Source organism: Oncorhynchus keta, chromosome 1 (genome assembly GCF_023373465.1).
Source record: "Oncorhynchus keta strain PuntledgeMale-10-30-2019 chromosome 1, Oket_V2, whole genome shotgun sequence".
Classification (NCBI taxonomy): domain Eukaryota; kingdom Metazoa; phylum Chordata; class Actinopteri; order Salmoniformes; family Salmonidae; genus Oncorhynchus; species Oncorhynchus keta.
In genome coordinates, this window is record NC_068421.1 from 41,102,468 (window position 1) to 41,125,343 (window position 22,876).

Consider the following 22,876-nt stretch of genomic DNA (forward strand, 5'->3'; position numbering starts at 1 on the left):
ACACTGTGTTGCAAAGGTACGCTCGATGTTCATTGTCTTGCTATGTCCAGTAGATGGCGGACTTTAACCTGTGCAGATCTTTACATTAAAAATGTGTTGTGAACTACTGCCCACTTTACTTGTAGTCTGCCAGGAGGGCACTTCATTTTCCAATGTATCAATTAGATGGCGTCGTATTTGACATCAGCCATAATTTCACTTAGATAATAGGTTCTGTTATGCAATGATGGGAACCTTTGGTCCTTCTGTAGCTCAGTTGGTAGAGCATGGCGCTTGTAACGCCAGGGTAGTGGGTTCGATCCCCGGGACCACCCATACGTAGAATGTATGCACACATGACTGTAAGTCGCTTTGGATAAAAGCGTCTGCTAAATGGCATATATTATTATATTATTTCTCTATGTATTTTACTGTCGGCCTACACTTCTTAAAACCCACCCACATAAAGGTTAGCCTAATTGAAAAACGCTGCCTACCAAGATATTGTAGAGGGCGAATCTCAAGTCATAACTTCCCCCCACTAGAAAGCATATTGAAATCTCTGTCTTCCTCTATTAATGTCAACTCATTAAAGCTATTGTTAGCTAATTATTGAGGTGTTAATGAACGATCTACTGTCACATTGGCATTAGAAGCGGCCGACCTGCAGGAGGATGTAGGGATGTGTGTTAGGGGAATAGACCGTGTAAAGTCAAAGGATTAATGAGCAAGTAGTTCTGTCTACTCATTACTCAAATGCAGTACAGCCCGCTCAGCATCTTCCTCCAAAGCTCTCCATAATGTAGTAGAATCATTGGACGGGTTATCTATATCTATCGAAATAGCTGGCCTTCGATTCAAAACAATATAGCCTAGCTTTTTATCTGGCCTTGGGAAACAATTAAATCAAATGTTGGCCCATGCCGAAATATACTTGTTCAAAGCAGTGCTCAAACTTGTTTCTTATAGCCGACTTTAGTCATGTACTTGGTCAGGAAATAATTGTTCTGTATAGCTTAATTACTATCATTACAGACCGCCATGTGACATCGGCTGATGTAAAACAGGGCTTTATAAATACGTTTGATTGATCTCATTGAATGTGTTAATCGACCTGACAACATTTTGCAAACGGGCGCAAATCGTTGGAAGTGTTAAGACCAATAGGCCTAATAGAGATCATGCATTCCGTAGTCCTCGTGATCTTAATGTTGAATCAAAAATATGTATTAATGAACGAATTCGCTTGTATTAAAACTATTGATTAATTATGTTGTTTTTCATACATTCAATTATTTTTTTTTAAACCAAACTGTCCCGGAGTAAGCTATTTCTGCCTATTGCGCTAAACACGACGTGTCCTTCCTGCGTGTTTCCTTAGCACTTTTCTCAGCTAATCCTGTCGACCACCTATGCGCATCAATTACAGCTCCATTCATTGGCAATTAGGAAATGCATTGACATTCAGATTTTACTGTCTGCGCCTGACAACGAGATGTGTATTCTGAATCAGGCCAAGGGTAGGCCTACACACGTTGGATTAGGGCTACATTATCTATTGTTTTTCGTTATTTTGGTTTGCCAATATTTTCATGACTTAATATTACCTTCTTATTGCAGACAACAGCCTGTATTGCACATGAATAATTCAATGTTTCGTTCATTGTAATGTTCAATTGGACTTAAACTGGGCAGGCCTACAACGAGTAAGAGCATAGGCTACGGGAGTTGGGGACCAAAGTGCTTCTGAGAAGTCAATTTCCCCAGCAACTAATCATTCTCCATATAAAGCCGATAGAGCTCCAGAGAAATGTTGGTTAACAGCTCTCCCACTGGTCATTCACCTCGGGCTCCCCTAATCAGACCTCCCACTGATGAATTTAACCCGTGAGAAGGTTATACCCTCTGACTACATCAAGACCTCATCCAGGCCTGGAATAAATCCTTTGAGTTGTCGTCTTCATTTCAGATATTGACCTATTGAGCTGATCTTTTCAATGGTCAAGTGTATTAAAATGAGAGACAAATAAAATAATTTCATTTCCATTGAGCTGCAGATTGACTTCAATTGGCGACTCAGAAGGCGACTCAGCTTGAAGCAATACTTTATAAATTCATATTCTAATAATTGAAACCCATACATTTAGTTTTGATTGTATAATTGTGGTGTAAAATAAATTATGAAAATAGCCTACAATCAGACACATCCAGTGAGGTTTAAGCAGCGGTTTGTCGTCAATAAGTGGAGGATGCATGCTGCAATTGAGATGGATGTGTCTGTCCCGGGCCAATATACACCCTCACCAGGGGGCAAGAGAGGTCTTTTTACGATATTCAAATAGCCTTGGACGATATTCAAATGCCCTTATGGGGCGGGACCTTACCTGGGTTTTTAAGAAGGCACGGCCAACTTTTACTGTACTTGCCCATAGCACATTGACTCACACGGATCGGGGGTTGCACCGGAGCATTCTGCGGACTTCATACGGATCAAGCGTTCCCAAAGAGAACGTCAGCTTTTAATAAATAACCTGTTACTATTGATTATGAAACGATGGATGATTGATAAATCAACGAATAAATATTGACATGTAACTGAAGACCTACTCATAGACCGAAGAAGCATTGTTTATTTTTATTTTTATTCTAGCCTTCTATCTAGTCAGTGGAACTCTTTCGTTACCTTGGATTTATATTGTACTATTTTTGCCGGTGTCCTGAATTTTGAGCAGACTCAAAGCTATTATAAACTCAAACAAGGATTTGCAGTCTCATTCGCTCAAATATAGTTTCTTACTATAAAAAGTTGTATTTGGGGATGTTGAGCTCGGTGAAGATGGAGTCTCATGAACTGCCAGAGTGGAATGCCTTCTACAGCGAAGCCAGTGAGGTAAAAACATTTATACTATATACCATATGGGCTATGTGTGTGTGGATGCTGGATATATGTTTATTTAAAGTCTATTCTAGAGTTTCTTGAAATTAAGTTACTGAATCGAAAGCTCAGTATTTTACGAACACAAACTGGCTTTATTTTTATATTTTTCACTCCATTTTCACGTGTGGCTGCAATTTCTTATCTTTAATATAGTAATGTTAGAATTTTACAATTCAACATACAACACGTGATATACTTTGGCTCAATTTGTCTATTGTGTGACCTGTTGAAATTGTAAATGTGACATTTAGAAGCCTGTTTACATAAAAATCTATCATCTTTTTTTGTGTTGCAATTCCCTGGTCTGTTTACTAACACGTATTGGCCAAACTATTTAAATACGCAAATTATGAATGTTAAAGCATCTCGGAAATTAAATTAGCAGTTCATTTTGTACCTCCGAAAGTTTAAATAAGCGATACATTTCCTCAAGAAATTCGTCATTAAATGAAAGGCAACTGAAATCCTGTCTTTAATCAACATTATATGCTCTCAAATAAATATTAGGTTACATAGATGATTGTGTATTTTACGGCTCTGTGATCCTTTTTTTACGCGTATTATATCACCGATAGCCTATGGTCAGATATTTTGGAACGTTTCATTAAAAGTTTGTTTTATTTGCTGTGGTTTTGTAGTACTTAGTAGTAGGATACCTACGAAATGAAAGGGAACGAATCCAGGACGCGCATTTTCAGTTTATTATTTTGAGTCGTATTTTTCTCTCTCCCATTTTTCAGGTTTATCAATGCTTTGTGAAATCAATGTCCCTTTCTCAGCAGTTGTATCATTGTCCGTTTATGCTTTCCATAAGTACAGGCTTTTGGACACAAATACAATTACATTATTTGTTGTCTAAACCTATATATCTATATTTTTTTGTTTCCAAATGACTAAATCAACTCTTTTCTTTTTTGTTTTCAGATGTATTCCTCTCCCAGTGTCATGAATTCAATGAGCTCAATGAGCACCATCAACAGCTACATCAACCTGAACCCAGCTTGTTCTCCAGCCACCATGAACATGGGCTATGGCAGCTCTGGGCTCAACAGTCAACTGGCCTCCATGGGCGGAGGGGCCAACCATATGAACATGTCCCCGGTGACTTCATCCCTCAACCCCAACTCTCTCTCCCAGCTGGGCTCCCCAGCCCCTTCCCTGGGCTCCCTCTCCCACTATCAGAACATGGGCCAACCCATGAGCCAGTTGAGCTACCCCTCTCCCACCTCCCTCAACCGGGCCAAGGAGGTGCCCAAGCCATACCGCCGCTCACTGACCCACGCCAAGCCACCATACTCCTATATCTCCCTCATCACCATGGCCATCCAGCAATCTGGCAGCAAGATGCTCACCCTCAACGAGATCTACCAGTGGATCATGGACCTGTTCCCCTACTACCGCGAGAACCAACAGCGCTGGCAGAACTCCATCCGCCACTCGCTGTCCTTCAACGACTGCTTCGTCAAGGTGGCCCGCTCACCCGACAAGCCTGGCAAGGGCTCCTACTGGGCCCTGCATCCCAACTCAGGCAACATGTTTGAGAACGGCTGCTACCTGCGCCGCCAGAAGCGCTTCAAGATCGATCAAGAGAAGGCTGCGAAGAAATCTGGCAAGGCCCAGGAGGGAGGCTCGGGGAAGGGGAGCCATGGAGACAGCCTGATGGAGGAGCACAGCCCAGCGGGGGGCTCGGAGGGGGCTGACTCGGCCCACTCTGACAACTCCCACCCTGGTTCCTCCTCAGAGGAGCAGCAGCAGAGGAGCATGGTCCAGCTGGACTGCGCCCCACAGCCCCAGTCCCACGTCCAGAGCACCCCGGTGGAAATTCCCTCCTCCGTGCCCTCCTCAATCTCCCCCTCCGTCCCTCTCCTCCACTCCCAGATCATGGGAGGCAGCCCCCACCTCCTTCCCAGCGCCATGCATAATCTGGACCTGCAGAATGACCCTCTCAAGGCCATGGATCCCCACTACAACTTCAATCACCCCTTCTCCATCACCAACCTCATGTCCAATGAGCAGAAGATGGATCTGAAGACGTACCAGGACCAGGTGATGGCCTACAATTGCTACGCCTCCTCCTCTCCAATAGCAGCCAAGCAGATCTACGACAGCGCGGGACCCTCGGCCATGGACTCTGGGGCCTACTACCAAACCCTCTACAGCCGGTCGGTCCTCAATGCCTCCTAACATGGAGGCCTTCTGGACCACAGCCAAGTGGTGCTGACAAGGACTTTTAGCAGCCTTGAAATCTCAAAATGTAAGATGGCTGCCATTTAAGGGCTACTCAATAGGGACCAAAGAACATTTAGCAGTGCTGATACACAGTTCAAAAGGGGAACCCTGCAGTTACATGAAGTCGAAGACAAAGGTAAAAACCCAGTGCTGGATTGACACCTATTCATCAGAAGGTCTTTAAAACTGATACATTCACACAGAAGTCATGTCTCCCCTTTGCCATTTTTTTGCTTTTCTCTTTTTGTAGACTACTTCAAACTAGGTTTTGGTTTGTTCAACAGACAAGCAGGACTACTTGGGTTGTACACATTGTAAATAGATGGAGTGGGGGAAAGGAGTTGTGCATTTATTTATGAAGGGAAGAAAATTAATATATCTTGTACAGTGCTGTATTGACAAGTTACAAAACAAATGTGACATGAAACAATTTGAGGGATTGTGGGAGTGAGAAAAGGTTCAGGTTACTGCTTCGAGGCAGTTGTTACTGCACTACAGGGAATTCTTGTTGTGTTTTACAACATATTGCTTCATTCCCATTTTAATATGTTGTTTTAATCTCTTCAAATACCCATCCATAAACACAAATGTAGCTGCCACGGTTCATTTTTTACAAGAGGTGGGAGGCTGTTGTTTTTACTGATAAGAGAGCCATTTCTTGTATTCTTTTACCAGGTATCCTTTTAAAGAAAAAAGATGACGTCTGTTTAAAAATGGACGAAACTGTGGTAAATCTAATTTCAGCTTTGTTTGTCTGTTTTTAAAAAATAAATTCAGAGACCCCTTTTCTTATCAATAATGAGAGCCTGCTGTTCCCCAGCTCTTCATGGCATAGGATATTTTGGAATTGCTTCACATTATATTACACAACATACCGAGGGTTAATAGGGAGAGGAGCTATGGTATGTCCGTTACTAAGATAGGAGTTGAATGGAAATGCACTAATAGGACCATTTACATACAGTACTTTGCACGAGATTCCCCACCGTTTTACACAGCTGGGGAGGCCCAGTGTGTGTTACAACAATGGTATATGATAACCCTTTTTTTTAAACTGCAAATGGCAAACTAGAATTGGATCACTGTAACAATGTCAATGCAACATTGAGCTTTATGTCGCAACCCTCATCCTCAAAGTGCCTTTCAAGATGTTTTGATAATGGAGGACCGATAATTGAATTTTCACTGAAGGAACACTTTTTCAAAGATAAACATTGAGTTTCAGGTCAGAAATGCTGTTTTTTTATTTCTTGTATTTTAGTTTCAAAAAATACTATTTAAACAATTTTGCTTTTCAGACGTATATATTGTATATATTGTCAGGTTGTTGTTTATGGTTTGAATGTTGTGATTTGAACTATTCATGTTTTTCTTATTAAAAAACTCAACTTGGGGGGGAGAAACACGATTGTTGCCTGTTCCGTTGAAATAAATATATACATGAAATTATCTATAGACTTGATGAAATGGGTGTATATGTTATTTGACAAAATCCTTATATGTCATTTCCATGTTCATTTTGTTTATATTTACAATTGGATGGTAACACAGAGGCTCTGTGATGTAGGTCTTGCTGCAGGATGGACAGGTTCAGCTGAATTCTATAGGGTTGTTGAAACAGCTTCCTACCAAATGACTCTTGTATGTGACTTTTGGGTGGGTTAGACTAAACAGTGTTGAACTCACGCTGGCCCTCTGGCCCCAACACAAACTGGGCCAGGCTTCTAGACACTACTTCACTGTGATGGCCAGTGAATCATCTCACAGTGTTTTAATTGGGATTGGGTGCCTTCACATTTGAACAAAAAGCATAATTCTAGTAATTAAAAAAGCTCTAACTGCAGTTTGAGGATATCCTAGTTTTACTGCAAATAATAACTCATTAACTTCCCTCTATGTATTTGGACAGTGAAGCAAACTTTTTTTTAAATCCGGCTCCATATTTCAGCATTTTAGATTTGAGATAGAACGTTTCGTGTTAGGTGACAGTACAGTATGTCAGCTTTTATTTGAAGGTATTTTCATACTTATCTGTTTTACAAGATATAAATGAAAGCGCTTTAGTGTACGTTTAGTATTTGGTCCCATATTCATTGCACACAATGACTGCATCAAGCTTGTGAGATGCATTTGCAGTTTGTTTTGGTTGTGTATCGGATTATGTTTTGCCCAATTAATAACATGGGAGTCAATGAGATGTAGACGTTAAAAATGATACTAACCATTCAAGCTAGAAACACCAAAACAACTTCAGGATTCATATTATTATAATAGATTTGCAACTTCAAAACATCGAGTCTAGTGTAAATTATGTTGCTTCTGTTCAGATTTTTTAAATATTATTTATAATTTAGAAATGACAACCATTAAATATTTGCATAATTAACATGGGAGTCAAGGGTGACCATGAGAGCTAGATATTCAAAGTGCCACTGCTTTCTTAACCATTCATGCTAGAAACACCAAACCAACTTTGGGATGATGGAAACACCACGACATGACTTAATTACAGTAAACCTTAACATTTGCATACATGGAAAGTATTTTACAATGATTACACATCACACCATATTAAAGTGGCAAATAGCCTACGTATAATGACACTGAAGATAGGTCATGTACTGTAAGATAAGACACTCAACAGAACAGACTATTCCTACTTACAATAAACCTAGACTTTATTCGATTATTTGAATTTGCTTGAGTTTGCATTGGTTGGACAAATTCCAGAAAGGATGGAATTGAGAATAAGATGATACATACATCAGTGGAGCATAAATAGATGTTTTTCTTAGAAACAACATTCCTTCAAGTGACCAGTGATTGTCTTTGTGATGTCGCTCTTTAGTTCTGTAAAAAGTATCATTCATGTTATGTATCAGTCAACTGAGCTCTTTGTCATTGTCTGTGTCGTTCATGGATAGGTTATAACGGCATGTTATTCACTTTTTACAAGAAGAAGACGTCCAGGCAGAGGAGAACTTTATGTTGAGTTTTAGTAGAGACCAGCATTCCATCGACAGTAGGACAGCCTTCCACAGCCTTCTTGCTCAACACTGCTCTGTGTTTCCGGAGTTGTCACGTAGGGGTGCAAAACCATTCTCCAGTGTCACGTCGCACTGAGGGAGCCTTTGAAGCTGACCGTAGATCCCACAAAAACACACACACACACACACACACACACACACACACACACACACACACACACACACACACACACACACACACACACACACACACACACACACACACGCACACACACACACACACACACACACACTGGCCTGAATCTTTTAATAGGAATCTATGGCCGTTCGTCACCTTCCACACAACATGGTGCAGTTGGTTTGATAAGATAGGCCAGTATTTAGCTGATATGGTAGCCACAGCTACACAAAGGTGCATTGGGAACAAGGGACAGAGTCCTGCCCAGTTATGACTAACCTGGGACAAAATGTCACCCCCGTATATTAGCTGTGATTTGTCTTGTACTCTGTTGTGATCCATGATAACCCCATTCAAACACTTCTCAGATAGTTGTATGAACAGAGCACTATTGATGATCAGAATCAGTTCACTTTTGACAACAGCATAATGAGACAAAAATGTTAGCCACAATTTGAGACATTTTTGCCAATTCAACCAACTACAGTCATGTCGCTGAAGTAAGATGAAATAGCAAGTCCATTATTTTGACCCAATCCAGTTTAACCAAGAGGGTCTAGTTTTGCAAAACATCTCAGAATGTCCTCCTCAAGAGCAACTCCACTGTCGTTTCTCTTGTTTAACGTTTCGCCTAAGGCACAGGAACAGGTGACGGCAATTTGTGCTCTTGTCAGGAGTGCACAGGGGGAAAACACAATGCAACACTTTTTGGATGTTCTGTGCGCTGACAGAAAGAACACGTTAATAATGGCTTCCGGCGAGCTGGTTGATTGTTAGGGAACATGGGTGGATATACGACAAGGACACTGATAGACCAGATGTATTGTTCATCCAGACCACATATCTAATGAACTATTTATTTGCCCCCTCAATTAAATTGTTGCTTAATGCACTTTGGATTTCCTGGCTTGTCAGCCATCATTCATCATTTGGGAAGTTAAAAGCTGTCATAGAAGGCGGTTAATGTCGGATACGTATAGCCTGGCTGTGTTTTTCTCTCGTCGTATGTACAGGTAACTGCCAAAATAAAGGAAACACCAACATAGAGTCTCTAAATAGGTAGTTGGGCCAGAATAGCTTTAATGCAGCTCGGCATATATTCTACAAGTCTCTGGAACTCTTTTGGAGGGATGCAACAACATTCTTTTCCCAAAGAAATTACATACATTGGTGTTTTGTTGATGGTGGTGGAAAACGCTGTCGCAGTCGCCTCTCCAGAATCTCCCATAAGTGTTCAATTTGGTCGCGATCTGGTGACTGAGACGGCCATGGCATATGGTTTACATCGTTTTCAGACCATTCAGTGACCACTCGTGCCCTGAGGATGGGTGCATTATCATCCCATTGGGGCATAACCATGGAGGCCAAAATAACGTCCGGCCCAGACTTATGATACATAACCCTAAGCATGAAGGGATGTTAATTGCTTATTTAACTCAGGAACCACACCTGTGTGGAAGTGCCTGCTTTTCAAAATACTTTTGTATCCCTCGTTGACTGAAGTGTTTCCTTTATTCTGGCATTCACCTGTAGATGTGACAGATAAAACGAGAGGGACGGGTGGCTCCTGGCTCATCCCTTGAAGATGTACTATGTAAATGAGAGCTGCATCCTGGATGCAACACTGCATCCTGTTGGATCGTATGTTGACATTTCCCAAGCAGTGAAAGAAAAGATAGAACACACTGAGGCCTACAGTTCAACCCTCAGGCTATACTCTCATGTTGGATTGTTGGAGGAAGAAATAGTGGAATAATGGAAGACTTGTTGCGCAGGTGGGATGACTGCACTTTTAAACGTAGCTGCCCTTTGAAGCATACACTGAAATATTACCAATTTGAGCCCTGTGAAATATAAAATTGCGATAATACATGTTTTTAAGTTATAATAGATAGTATACATTCATCATTTCATCTCTTGTATGATAATTACATTAGATACGAGACTACAAAAACATGCCTTGTTATATATTTAATGTAGATAGTGTACATTAGGTATTGTGTTTATATCGTTGTACACTCTTAGAAAAAAAGGGTTCCAAAAGGGTTCTCTGGCTGTCCCCATAGGAGCACCCTTTTTGGTCCCAGGTAGAACTCTTTTGGGTTCCATGTAGAACCCTCCGTGGAACGGGTTTTACATGGAACCCAAAAGGGTTCTACCTGGAAAAAAGGGTTAATCAAAGGGTTCACCTATGGGGACAGCCAAAGAACCCTTTTAGGTTCTAGATATAACCTTTTTTTCTAAGAGTGTAGTAACGGGACACATATATAAACATTTTATTTTAGACTTCATATCCTGCTCTAGCTCTCTCCAGCCTGTTGTATGTTGTGCTGTGCGGAGGAGACCAGTCAGTGAGTGCACATGGAAGAGACAGAGGCAGAGCCAGAGATAATACGCTGGACTTTGCTCTTTGGGTTGTGGGTGTTGTTAAAGTGGCTCCTGATAAAGCAGGACTGGGAGACAACGAGACAGAGAAGGGGACTGATTACATTTCCCTGCGAGAAAGAAAGAACGAAAACTATTGGATTGATCAGGGTCTGAGTGTTGAGTCAACAATGCAGAGAGAAAAGCTCCATGGCCAGCCCAGTGCCACAGTCACACCTCTGGCTTTAACTCGGCACGTAGGAGCTTATGTCTGCTCTTATGTCTTGGCTGATGTCCAACTAACACATACTGTTGTTATGGCCTGTAATAGTTGCCCTCTGTACGTCTGATACAGCTTTTGTCGCTCAAAACGTCCATTAACCCTCATTTGCCTCTTGGTAGTAACACTGCGACAGGCGAGCTGACACATTTTGAAGAGGACATTCAGACAGAGGGAGGAATGCTTGTTTCTTCCTTTCCAAAAACACTCCACTCTCCGAGTCCAAACAGAGCAGTGTCTCGCTGCAGGGAGAGAGAGACAGTGTGTGATAGTGTAGCCGGTGATTTACGGGGCAGTGGACAGTGGCTGTCAGACCTGGCTGTGTTGTCTTAAGGTCTAGCCGGGGCTGACACGCTCTTCCTCTGCTCCCGCCGGGCCAGGTCCTGGGCCTGCCACCTCGTCCACATGGACCCCAGATGGCGGAGGACATTCCAGAGGCGTTCATCACCCACCCAGCCACTCCTGGGTGAAGCCACCACCACCACCTCCAACACCTCCACCACCACACGTAAGCTTCTGTTTCTGGTCCTGGAGAGTAAGAACCTGAGCAGCCACAACACATGGCCCCTACACATTGCACGATACATGGTCGTTTAAATTTTATTTTATTTTTATCATCCTTACAAAAAGGATGGACAGGTGGATTTGAATATATGATAGACCACATAAGGTTATCTGCTCATGCCCTGACACTGATGTATTCTGGGAAACTTAATGTGCTCAACTGTCGACAAGATAGGATCTAACTAGGATCTCACAGGCTTCAGGCCAAGTTTAATGATCTGATTAAAATTTAGACGAGGAAACCTAGAGATCCTCTTCCTGTTCTTCAAGCATGTTGCCAGAGATCACTGGTAGATAACGGATGTAGGTAACAACACCTCAGGAACCCAACAAGGACTTCTGTACTTTTGACACACCCAACCTCCGCAATGCCTCCAAGCGGTTATGTGAGTGACATCCGCCCCAGGTGTGTGAGTGACATCCGCCCCGCACCTTTGCCGTTGCAGCATGTGACCTCGTTACGAGGTCCAATCAGATAAGCTTTTCTCTGTCTTGTCCTGTATCTGATACACACTAGTTTCCCCCGACCCACTGACAGATGTAGTAAAGGAGTAGTAAGGCTATTATGACAGACCTGAACTTTTGACCAGAGGGTCAGAGGTTGTCACACGGGTGTGAGAACTTGAGCCAGACACTTAAAGTGAATGACCTTAGTGTCTATTCAGCTGTACAAATGGATAATACCGGAGCTCTGTGAGTGGTAACTATATTACCCTGGAAATGGCAATCCTCCAGAATCGACTTATCATCAATAACACTGGCTGTATTTACTCATCGCGATCATGATCATTATGACCATCATTAGCATCATCCTCACTTACCTGGCAAAAGTCTAGTTATAAGTACTGACACTTCATCTACCACTCACGGTTATTACACGATCTTAAAAATCTCACTTGAGGGGACAGTTATGGCTGTATAATGATGTTAGACATGTCAAGAGCTAAAGGCAGAATGATAACTCTAAATTGAGTCAGTCCACAAAAAGCCTCTCCTCGTGTCTTGACATCTATAAGAGCCTGTGGAGTATCTGGTTGGTCCATGGTTGGAGTCCCTGTGCGCTCCCCACCCCTGGGTCCTGGCTGAGTGAGAGGTCACAGTTTGGTGGAAGCAGCCCCTGTGGCCTGGTTCCCCGCCCTGTCACGAGCCTGTTACTGGGGGGGGTTTGTTTTCATGGCCCCGCAATCCCAGGTCCCCCTCGTTTGCACCAATTAGCAACGACAGGAACCCAGCTGGGCCAGATTACCGACGTCCCGCCTGCCTCTCGGGTGACCGGTGTGAGGGGCTAAAAACAACATGAAGGCGTGAGAGAAATGGGAGAGAGGGCTGCCAGCAACAATCACATCATTCACCGGAGGAGCACAGGACAAATCCGGCATGCCTATCACACTCTCTCAGACACACACTCCGAGTGTCGCAAATTCATACACATACAGTGGCGAGAAAAAGTATGTGAACCCTTTGGAATGACCTGGATTTCTGCATAAATTGGTCATCCAATTTGATCTGATCTTCATCTTCAATTCACAACAATAGACCAACATAGTCTGCTTAACCTAATAACACACAAATGATTGTATTTTTCTTCTCTATATTGAATACATCATTGAAACATTCACAGTGTAGGTTGGAAAAAGTATGTGAAACCCTAGGCTAATGATTTCTCCAAAAGCTAATTGGAGTCAGGAGTCAGCTAACCTGGAGTCCAATCAATGAGACGAGATTGGAGATGTAGGTTAGAGCTGCCTTGCCCTATAAAAAACACTCACACAATGTGAGTTTGCTACTCACAAGAAGCATTGCCTGATATGAGCCATGCCTCAAACAAAAGAGATCTCAGAAGACCTAAGATTAAGAATTGTTGACTTGCATAAAGCTGGAAAGGGTTACAAAAGTATCTCTAAAAGCATTGATGTTGATCAGTCCACGGTAAGACAAATTGTCTATAAATGGAGAAAGTTCAGCACTGTTGCTACTCTCCCTAAGAGTGGCCGTCCTGCAAAGACGACTGCAAGAGCACAGAGCAGAATGCTCAATGAGGTTAAGAAGAATCCTAGAGTGTCAGCTAAAGACTTACAGAAATCTCTGGAACATGCTAACATCTCTGTTGATGAGTCTGTAATATGTAAAACACTAAACAAGAATCGTGGGAGGACACCACGGAGGAAGCCACTGCTGTCCAAAAAAAACATTGCTACACGTCTGAAGTTTGCAAAAGTGCACCTGGATGTTCTACAGCGCTACTGGTAAAATATCCTGTGGACAGATGAAACTACAGTTGAGTTGTTTGGAAGTAACACACAACACTATGTGTGGAGAAAAAAAGGCACAGCACACCAACATAAAAAGCTCATCCCAACTGTAAAGTATGGTGGAGGGAGGATCATGGTTTGGGGCTGCATTGCTGCCTTAGGGCCTAGACAGCTTGCTATCATCGACGAAAAAATTAATTTCCAAGTTTATCAAGACATTTTGCAGGAGAATGTTAGGCTATTTTTTATTTTACCTTTCTGTAACTAGGCAAGTCAGTTAAGAACAAATTCTTATTTTCAATGACGGCCTAGGAACAGTGGGTTAACTGCCTGTTCAGGGGCAGAACGACAGATTTGTCAGCTCGGGGGTTTGAATTTGCAACCTTCCGGTTACTAGTCCAACACTCTAACCACTAGGCTACCCTGCCGCCCCTTCCACCAATTGAAGCTCAACAGAAGTTAGGTGATGCAACAGGACAACGACCCAAAACACAGAAGTAAATCAACAACAGAATGGCTTCAACAGAAGAAAATATGCCTTCTGGAGTCCTGACCTCAACCCGACTGAGATGCTGTGGCATGACCTCAAGAGAGTAGTTCACACCAGACATCCCAAGAATATTGCTGAACTGAAACAGTCCAAAATTCCTCCTGAACGTTGTGCAGCTCTGATCCGCAACTACAGAAAACGTTTGGTCGAGGTTATTGCTGCCAACGGAGAGTCAACCAGTTATAAATCCAAGGGTTCACATACTTTTCCCACCCTGCACTGTGAATGTTTACAAGGTGTGTTCAATAAAGACATGAAAACCTATAACTGTTTGTGTGTTATTAGTTTAAAAAGACTGTTTTGTCTATTGTTGTGACCTGGATGAAGATCAGATCAAACTTTATGACCAATTTATGCAGAAATCCAGGTATTTCCAAACGGTTCACATACCTTTTGTTGCCACTTTATGTACCGAGCCTACACCATCATTCACACTCACTCTCATTGGACCTATGTAGACACACTCCTACTCCTTCTGAGTTTGTTTCTCTCTGTCTCTCTCTCTGTCTCTCTCTCTCTCTCTCTCTCTCTCTCTCTCTCTCTCTCTCTCTCTCTCTCTCTCTCTCTCTCTCTCTCTCTCTCTCTCTCTCTCTCTCTCTCTCTCTCTCTCTCTCTCTCTCTCTCTCTCTCTCACATACATGTTGACTCACATTTACCTTACTATTGTGCACAACGACATCCCACCAACACATACGGTTATCCCCTTCGACATGGCAGGATGCAGCTTTAACAGTGGAGCAGCAGTTTACGTTGGGTACCACTACTGGTTTGAACACCATGTGTTTGTCCCGGATGTGACCACCACGCATCCCCTGCCCTGTCCCGTCCCGCACACCTCTCCCTCCAGTCTGTTTTCGGACTGTCGGGCACCATAAACGGCAGCGGTTGGGTGAGGGGGAGGGGGAGGAAGAGGAGGATGGGGGACAAAAAAAAAGCAGGGGAGGGAGCTGGGCCTTAAAGGGATGAATGAGACCTACTGTATGTCCACGGCTCCTGAGTCGACGGCTCTCTCACTTCACGAAAGCCCAGAACGTCTCATGCACCATAGACAAACTCAAGGTTTTCTCCACAGCACCGGTAGAACGGGCCCATTCTCACATCAACAACATCAAGTGTCCGTGAGATTTGCTTAGAACACCTGTTCCACACCCCACAATTTCCTGAATCTGTTGGGACAGCTGGGACACAACGTTCAGTACAATTCCTTTCTGGAACTGCCATGATTCTCTATACTGTGTTCTGTATGTTTTTTTTTGTCTTCTTAAAATGGCATTTGTATCAAATAAGATTTACATTTCTATATGAAATATACTGAACATTGGCCAATTCTCCCTGAACTGGCTTGATCTCAAAGGGGCATGGGCTGGTACAGTGATATAAACCTTACAGGGCCTTCTGAGTTAGTGGAAGAGAAGGGTCCCAGGCTCTCATTATATTGAGACACCTTGGCTCCCAGTCCACCCTCCACATTCCCTCAGGCTCTGATATTTGCATTCTAACATTTACGAAGTGCCTGAAAACATGTCTGCCATGTTGTCCATCTCAACAGACACTCAATGGAATGTTATTTTCAAAGAAGTGGAATGTCCTACCCCGAAATATCTATCTCTTCCCTCCTTCTTTTCTCTCCTTCTACCCCCCCACCCTCTCTCACTCCTCTCTGTCAAAACAAACAGATTGAGACCTCTTTTTTATTTATATGGTCCGAACACACGGTGAATGCTGCTCACTTTGCAGCAGGCATTTATAAACAGCTCAAAAGGTATTTTTCTTGAAAGGTATCTGACATAACTAGTGCTGGTTCTCTCTCTGCGTCCTCTCTCTCGCTCTGCGTTCCTGGCAGATAGGGTCCTAACCGCTGCTGGGGGAACTTTCCTGGCTCCGTGGGACCCGGGACAATCAATCCTTTCATAGTGGGCAAAAAATTCGGCCCCTGGCTCCATCCTTAGCAGTTAGGCCGCAGGGAGAAGGTCTCTAACTCTCACTTTCACTCTCTCAAGCCACCTTGGTTTACAAAGCTACCTTTTTACAGGTTTATATTTAGAACAACTTATTTTTCACCACTGACCATTTCTTTTAGCTACTGGGGTTGTCGTGGAGGAGGATTTTTTTTTGAAAGACATCTCTAAATGGCTTGCTTCGTGCAAACCAATTTGGAAAAGGTTTGGAAGCATGAGGGGGCTGGGTGTGATGGTGCCCTGTGTGTTTCCCGTAAATGAGCTGTGTGCCTTATTCAAAGAGTTGCGGTAAACGCCAAATGAAGATTAGATCAACAAAGACGCTCAGATTCAGGGGGATTTGAGATGAGTGTCGGTATTCAGTATATCTGAGGACGGCCTCGCCGTGCCAAATTCAGACTGGAAACAGAAAACATCATTGATCATCAAAACATACATCACTGCTTCACATCCTGAATGAAAGACATACTGTCGGTAATGAAAGTGATCATTGCTTCCCATGTCTTCGCATAGGTAGGACACAGACCTATCAAGTCAATGATAAGCAAGGCTGGATTCACTTAGGAATAAACCACAGCATAAAACCTTTTGGGTTGCTAGAAATTCACTTCATACAACCCACCCTCCTTTTGTTTTTGCTTTAAATAGCCTTCTGTCTTACGCGACCACACCAAACGTAACGTATCACACAAATTTGAGGGTTTTTGGATTTACGTTTACTATGTTACGTCCTGTCGGACCTTTGCGCTACTATCTTTTGAGTGGCTCTCAATCTCAACATTACAAATGAAATTAAATCTGATCAAAACATTGAATCGAGGAGTTTGACATTGAAAACAAATGTCAAAAACAAAAAGCAGTCCTAGCAGTCCAGTCTGTAGGCGAATGAGAATCCCTCTGTCGACCGTAGAGGAGGTAGAAGGCCTGGGGCAGCTAGCTGGATGCCTGGCTGCAGGCTGCGAGGAGGGGTGGGTGATCCTGTTCTCAGGAGCTGTCTTGCATCCTGGTGTCACGTAATACTTTTTTTTCTTCCAGGAACCTGCGAGGATTTTCACTGCGCTAACAATGTGTACTCATTCATGACTCACCGTCACTTATCCCTCACACAACCCACAACTCCTCTCTCTCTCTCTCTCTCTCTCTCTCTCTCTCTCTCTACCACAGTAATGTGTGCTGTTAAAAAGAACTCTCTGTGTGCAGGCCTTTTTTCAAACTCACCATTATATCTCCTTATGAAGGTGTGCCTATGGTGTAGCATAATCATACTCTCAAAAATGAAACCCCAGATGATTCTTTCATGTTACATGCACGAATCAGGTGATGCTGTTGTTCTCCTCTGTCTCTTTGGCTTCACTCTATCAATATGGGGGCCATTTTCCTTGCTGTTTGCGGCTGGCAGATGTCAATTGTTTCCCCTGTGTAACAAATGTCTTATGACCTGTGGTTCAATTTTGCACTTGTCCTTATTGAATCTGACGTTGGCCAAATGGCGGTATCCACGTGTAAGACCAAAAATGTGTGGCCACATCAGATTCAGGCCACTCCATCAGAAGACGGCAGTAGTCAGGGGCAAAAATGTTGGTTTTGCACATGGCTGCCGAAATCCTTCATGTCCGGCAGGGCAGGGCACACAGGCTGGTTCTGTTCAGAGTTTCTTTCAGGGGTCTTTTAATTCCACAGGCAGCCGGAGGAGACAGAATTAGTGATACAGTGGGTGATTTTTCACTGCTAAAGGTTCAGGGCTCCAAACCAAATGAATAACACAGATGAATTTACTGTTTTTTTTCCCTCTGGTCCACGCTGAAAAAAACCTTCCCCACATTCGACATAAATAGAAGAATAAATAGGAAAGCATAGAGTGGCATAGAGTGGCAATTTAAAGGTTATGGTTGAACTTCCACAGGTCAGACAAGTTCTCAGACTTTACCCAGCGCAAACACCTCAATTGGCCCAATGTAATATTTCTACCTTAAATAGTTTTTTTGTATTGTCAGGAAGGAAATCACCCTTTATTTGAATGTAATAAATGGAGGGTAGTGAATTTTACTTTTCTCGCAAATTACATATACCAGCTGAATGGCCTTTGGACACAGGCTTCACAAGTCTATCAATGGGTGAATTATGTGTCCAGTTTAAGGCCATGCTTTCTAGTCCATTTAAAGAGGAGAAATAACACGACTCACCACAGTTATACTTAAGGAACCTGGGAAGGAGACGGGCACAGAAACAGCCACTGGAAGGTACAGTTAGTGCAGCGACGTCCTTAGACAGTTTCCTTCAAAACATCCGCTCCATGAATTAGACATCTTATTTGCAGAGCCACCCCCCCTTCCCCCACCGCCTTGACCACCTCCCTCTTCTGTCCAACTCTCTCTGGAATAAATACCCTGGTGTGTTTCCCTACTCGAAGCTGGGTAGAGAGACACCAACACTAAGCTCTTTGTACACTATACATATGAAATGAAAATATAATTACATTCCTTTAATTGCATCGTATATTTCTTTGTATGGGCAGGGGGGGGGGGCAGGTGAGATGTACTGTGGACATTGATACGGTAACTCATAGGGGTGTAGATATAGTTATAGGCCTTATTACAGAGCACCTCCACAGTCTGCCTTTACAGGGCTGTGATCTGAACATTGGGATGAAAGCAAATTAATATGCAGGTTATTTGATATATCATCATAAATACAAGCATCAGATTCAAAGTCATTACTTGGTTTTGCCACAAAATAATCCAATATCCATTTAGAATTGACTAAGCACTTGGTAACATTGTTGGTAAGCATGACTTACTGTTATGTAACTTGGCTTTGGAATAATAGTTTTGATTCAGTTTCTACTACTCCCCCAACAGGTGCAGGGTGATTAGTAATGTGATGTCATGAGAATCTTGTTTTTCCCTCTCTCTCTCTCACCTCATGTTGTCTCTCACTTCTTCTTCAACTACTTCCATTACACACTTTCCTCTTCACCTCTACCTCAATCTCTCCCTCACTCTTTCTTTCTCTCTCACTCTTTCTCTCTCTCTCCATTTCCTCCTTCCTCCCTCCCTCCTTCTCTCTCTCTCTCTCTCTCTCTCTCTCTCTCTCTCTCTCTCTCTCTCTCTCTCTCTCTCTCTCTCTCTCTCTCTCTCTCTCTCTCTCTCTCTCTCTCTCTCTCTCTCTCTCTCTCTCTCTCTCTCTCTCTCTCTCTCTCTCTCTCTCTCTCTCTCTCCATTGTTGTAGGTACATTCAGGTGTCCCTGCGATAGAGCACTCAGTCTGTGGTTAATGGATAACTCACCGGGCCAAGGCAGCCATGATGAAACGTTGACATTTCCCTCCGATTATTCATCCCCCTTTGTTCAGCAGGCTGGAGTGTTTGCTCACGTCCTGGGCGCTGGGCGGAGGCAGGGGGACCTATCTGAGGCACTCCCCGCTGTTTGTTCGTCCTGTTTGCTCAATATGGGCAGCAGGGCCATGGGGCTGGGGATGGGGCGACCACTGGTTGGGGAGAGAGAGGGGAGACAGCCTGAGACAGTGTCAGAACAGATCCCAAGGTATAAAACTTAAAGAACCAGCAGTGCAGCAGGTTAACGGATCAGTTCCACAATAACAGAGATTTTTAGGCACAAGTTGATAGATTATTGAATGGATATAGCTAGATACTTTGGGCTCCCGAGTGGCGCAGCGGTCCAAGACACTGCATCTCAGTTCAAGAGGCATCACTACAGTCCCTGGTTCAAATCCAGGCTGTATCACATCCGGCTGTGATTGGGAGTCCCATAGGGAAGCGCACAATTGGCCCAGTGTCGTCCAGGTTTGGCTGGGGTAGGCCGTCATTGTAAATAAGAATTTGTCCTTAACTGACTTGCCTGGTTAAAAAAATATGGTAATAGAATAGTACACATTTATTCAGCATTATAATGTCAGCTGGAGGTTTGTATCGATGATATCACTTTGCCATTTTGGGATGTACAGTACCTCAACGTTTTATGTAACTCTACAGTAAACAATGCACAAACTTACAATATATTAACTAAATTACAGTTCATACAATATTGGCATATGATTCACATTGACGCACTTTAATTCAACATTTCAATGAGCGCACATTTTCTCTTGGGCCTAGATAAGGTCTTTATGACTCTTATTGAGGCGGTGCATGTAAAACAAGCCAACAGCTGACCCTCAAAAAACCCATCTGCCATAAGGAGAAGCTTCCTCTCACTCCCTCAACACAGTACGTGAAGCCGGTTGTTCTCAGACACATTTTCGAGATGTCATAAAACGGCTCTATAATCGTTTATAGTCGGCCGGCTGCTAAGAGAGGAATTAGCCTCTGGTCTGTGTGAGCCTAGCCCTCCCTTGTGTTATCGCCTCTGTGAGGGGGCGGGTCCATAGTTCCAGATAGCCAGTGGGAGACTCTGCAGATAATTGAACCACCTGGGTGAGGGATAAGGGGGCAGGGAGTGGGGGGCAGCAGGGGGACAAGCTCAGGTAGATCACTCACATCCAGAGCCGGGGCCAAAACAATGCCTGGCTGCTCAGAGTAAGAGGAGAGTGGATGATCGGGTTGACTGGTATTGTGTCCACTATTTGCTCATTTACTCACCTGGCAGATAGCTCTATCTGTGAATGGATGGCTGGGATGAGGATTTCAGCCCACTCACAATGCCTGGCTCAGGGATTAGGCAGCAGCAGGGCTAGGATGCATAGTGTTAGGAGATGAAAAGGTTATCAAATGTTATGAATAATATGGAGTATATGGAATGTATTGAATATACTGTTAATGGCACAGTCGTTATATTCTGTGTGGGCTGTTATTGTACAGTTCAGTGAGAAGATGTTCTCAAAATCGGTTGTAGATGCTTCCCTGAACCAGCTGTAGATGTATCCATTCACAATGGGTTTTCCCATTTAACAGCATCAGTTACACTTGAACACTTTGTGATTGAACCTAAAAGTTTCTACACTCTGAGAAAAAAAGGTGCTATCTAGAACCTAAAATATTTATTTGGCTGTCCCCATAGGATAACCCTTTGAAGAACGCTTTTGGGTTTCATGTAAAACCCTTTCCAAAGAGGGTTCTACATGGAACCCAAAAGAGTTCTACTTAGAACCAAAAAGGGTTCTACCTGGAACCAAAAAGGGTTCCCCTATGGGGACAGCCGAAGAACCCTTTTGGAACCCTTTTTTTCTAAGAATGTAGGGTAAATTCAACAGTGCTGCTCGCTCATATTATCACCTGATGATGGAAGTTTCCCGCCTGCCGAGACAACCAGTGCATCCTACAGTTTGAGAGAAGGCTGTTTGTGTACACCTGATTCTGAGAGAAGCTGGGGGAGAGACACTAGGGGAAGGGTCCACTGTGGCTTTTACAACTGAGTCAACACACTGCTAATTGCTTTTAATGGGATCAGCGAGAAGCCTCTGTGTGAACCTGCCCCGGTCCAGCCCTTGTTTGGTCGTGAGGGCATCGGGTGATTGTCTTCTAGTGCAGGAGTTCTCAAACAGAGGTACTGCAGGGGTCCACGGCCAGATCTCCCCCGCACCCAAATTAGTTTTTCTTAAAACAAATCTTTAAAAAATGCTAGCAACATCAGATTAAATTAATTTGGCCAAGGGGTCTGTTAAACAAGTTTAGAGGGTGCATTACAATACCATGTAATATTATTAATCTACATTATAAGCTACAACTTAGATGCACAACATTGCCTGGGGGGTCACAGGGATCCACAGTACTCTATCAATGATCCAACTTTCAACTCAATACTGTATTGCACTGTAATTTAAGTTTTAAAACGGCAAAAGTGTCTCTCTGCCCCATGGGAAAATGTGTATAATTGCAGGACATTTGCTTTAAAACAGCAAAATGTTCTTTCTGTCCCATGGCAAATGTGTAAAATTGCAGGAAATTACCTTGGAAACTGATAAATGTTATCTCCGATGCGAAGAATGGGGGGGGCATTAAAAATGTTATTATCCAGGGCCCGAGACTTGGTTAGTCCGACAGTGCACTGCAGAAGTTATAGTAAAACTCCTACTTTAATGCACTCTAAAGTCAGAGTTGTGCTCTAATTTTAAGGGGGACGTTGATGAATTTGCTATCTTTGTTTAGTGTGTCAACCAGGACAGGGAAGGCACACACACACACATGCACTTGCACGCACATGAGCACACACACACACACACACACACACACACACACACACACACACACACACACACACACACACACACACACACACACACACACACACACACACACACACACACACACACACACACACACACACACACACACACACACGCCTCTGTGTGCCTCTCTGACATAATGTGTAGGCTGTCAAGATTGTGAAGGGTGCAGTGTAACGAGACAATGACTCAGCAAGAAACAACGTGCATTGTGGGAAGGATGCACTTTAAGATTAAGTTCACTGTGACGTCAACCGTGTGATCCCGCAATCTCTAAATCTGGGTTACCCCAGATATATAGGTTATGTATTTTGGAGGTTTTCGATATACAGCATAAGCGTGAACCAGTGGTGTAAAGTACTTAAGTAAAATCACTTGAAAGTACTACTTAAGTAGTTTTTTGGGTTATCTGTATTTT

At 43.2% G+C, this 22,876-nt stretch overlaps 1 protein-coding gene across 1 annotated transcript; it reads left to right on the forward strand.

The window, feature by feature from the left end:
- The first annotated feature begins 2,392 nt into the window (after positions 1-2,392).
- Positions 2,393-6,593, forward strand: LOC118385357 (hepatocyte nuclear factor 3-gamma-like). Its single transcript, XM_035772443.1, has 2 exons — positions 2,393-2,869; positions 3,842-6,593. Exons 1-2 carry the CDS (start codon positions 2,798-2,800, stop codon positions 5,099-5,101), a joined length of 1,332 nt encoding a protein of 443 aa, XP_035628336.1. The 5' UTR covers positions 2,393-2,797; the 3' UTR covers positions 5,102-6,593.
- Positions 6,594-22,876: the final 16,283 nt, after the last annotated feature.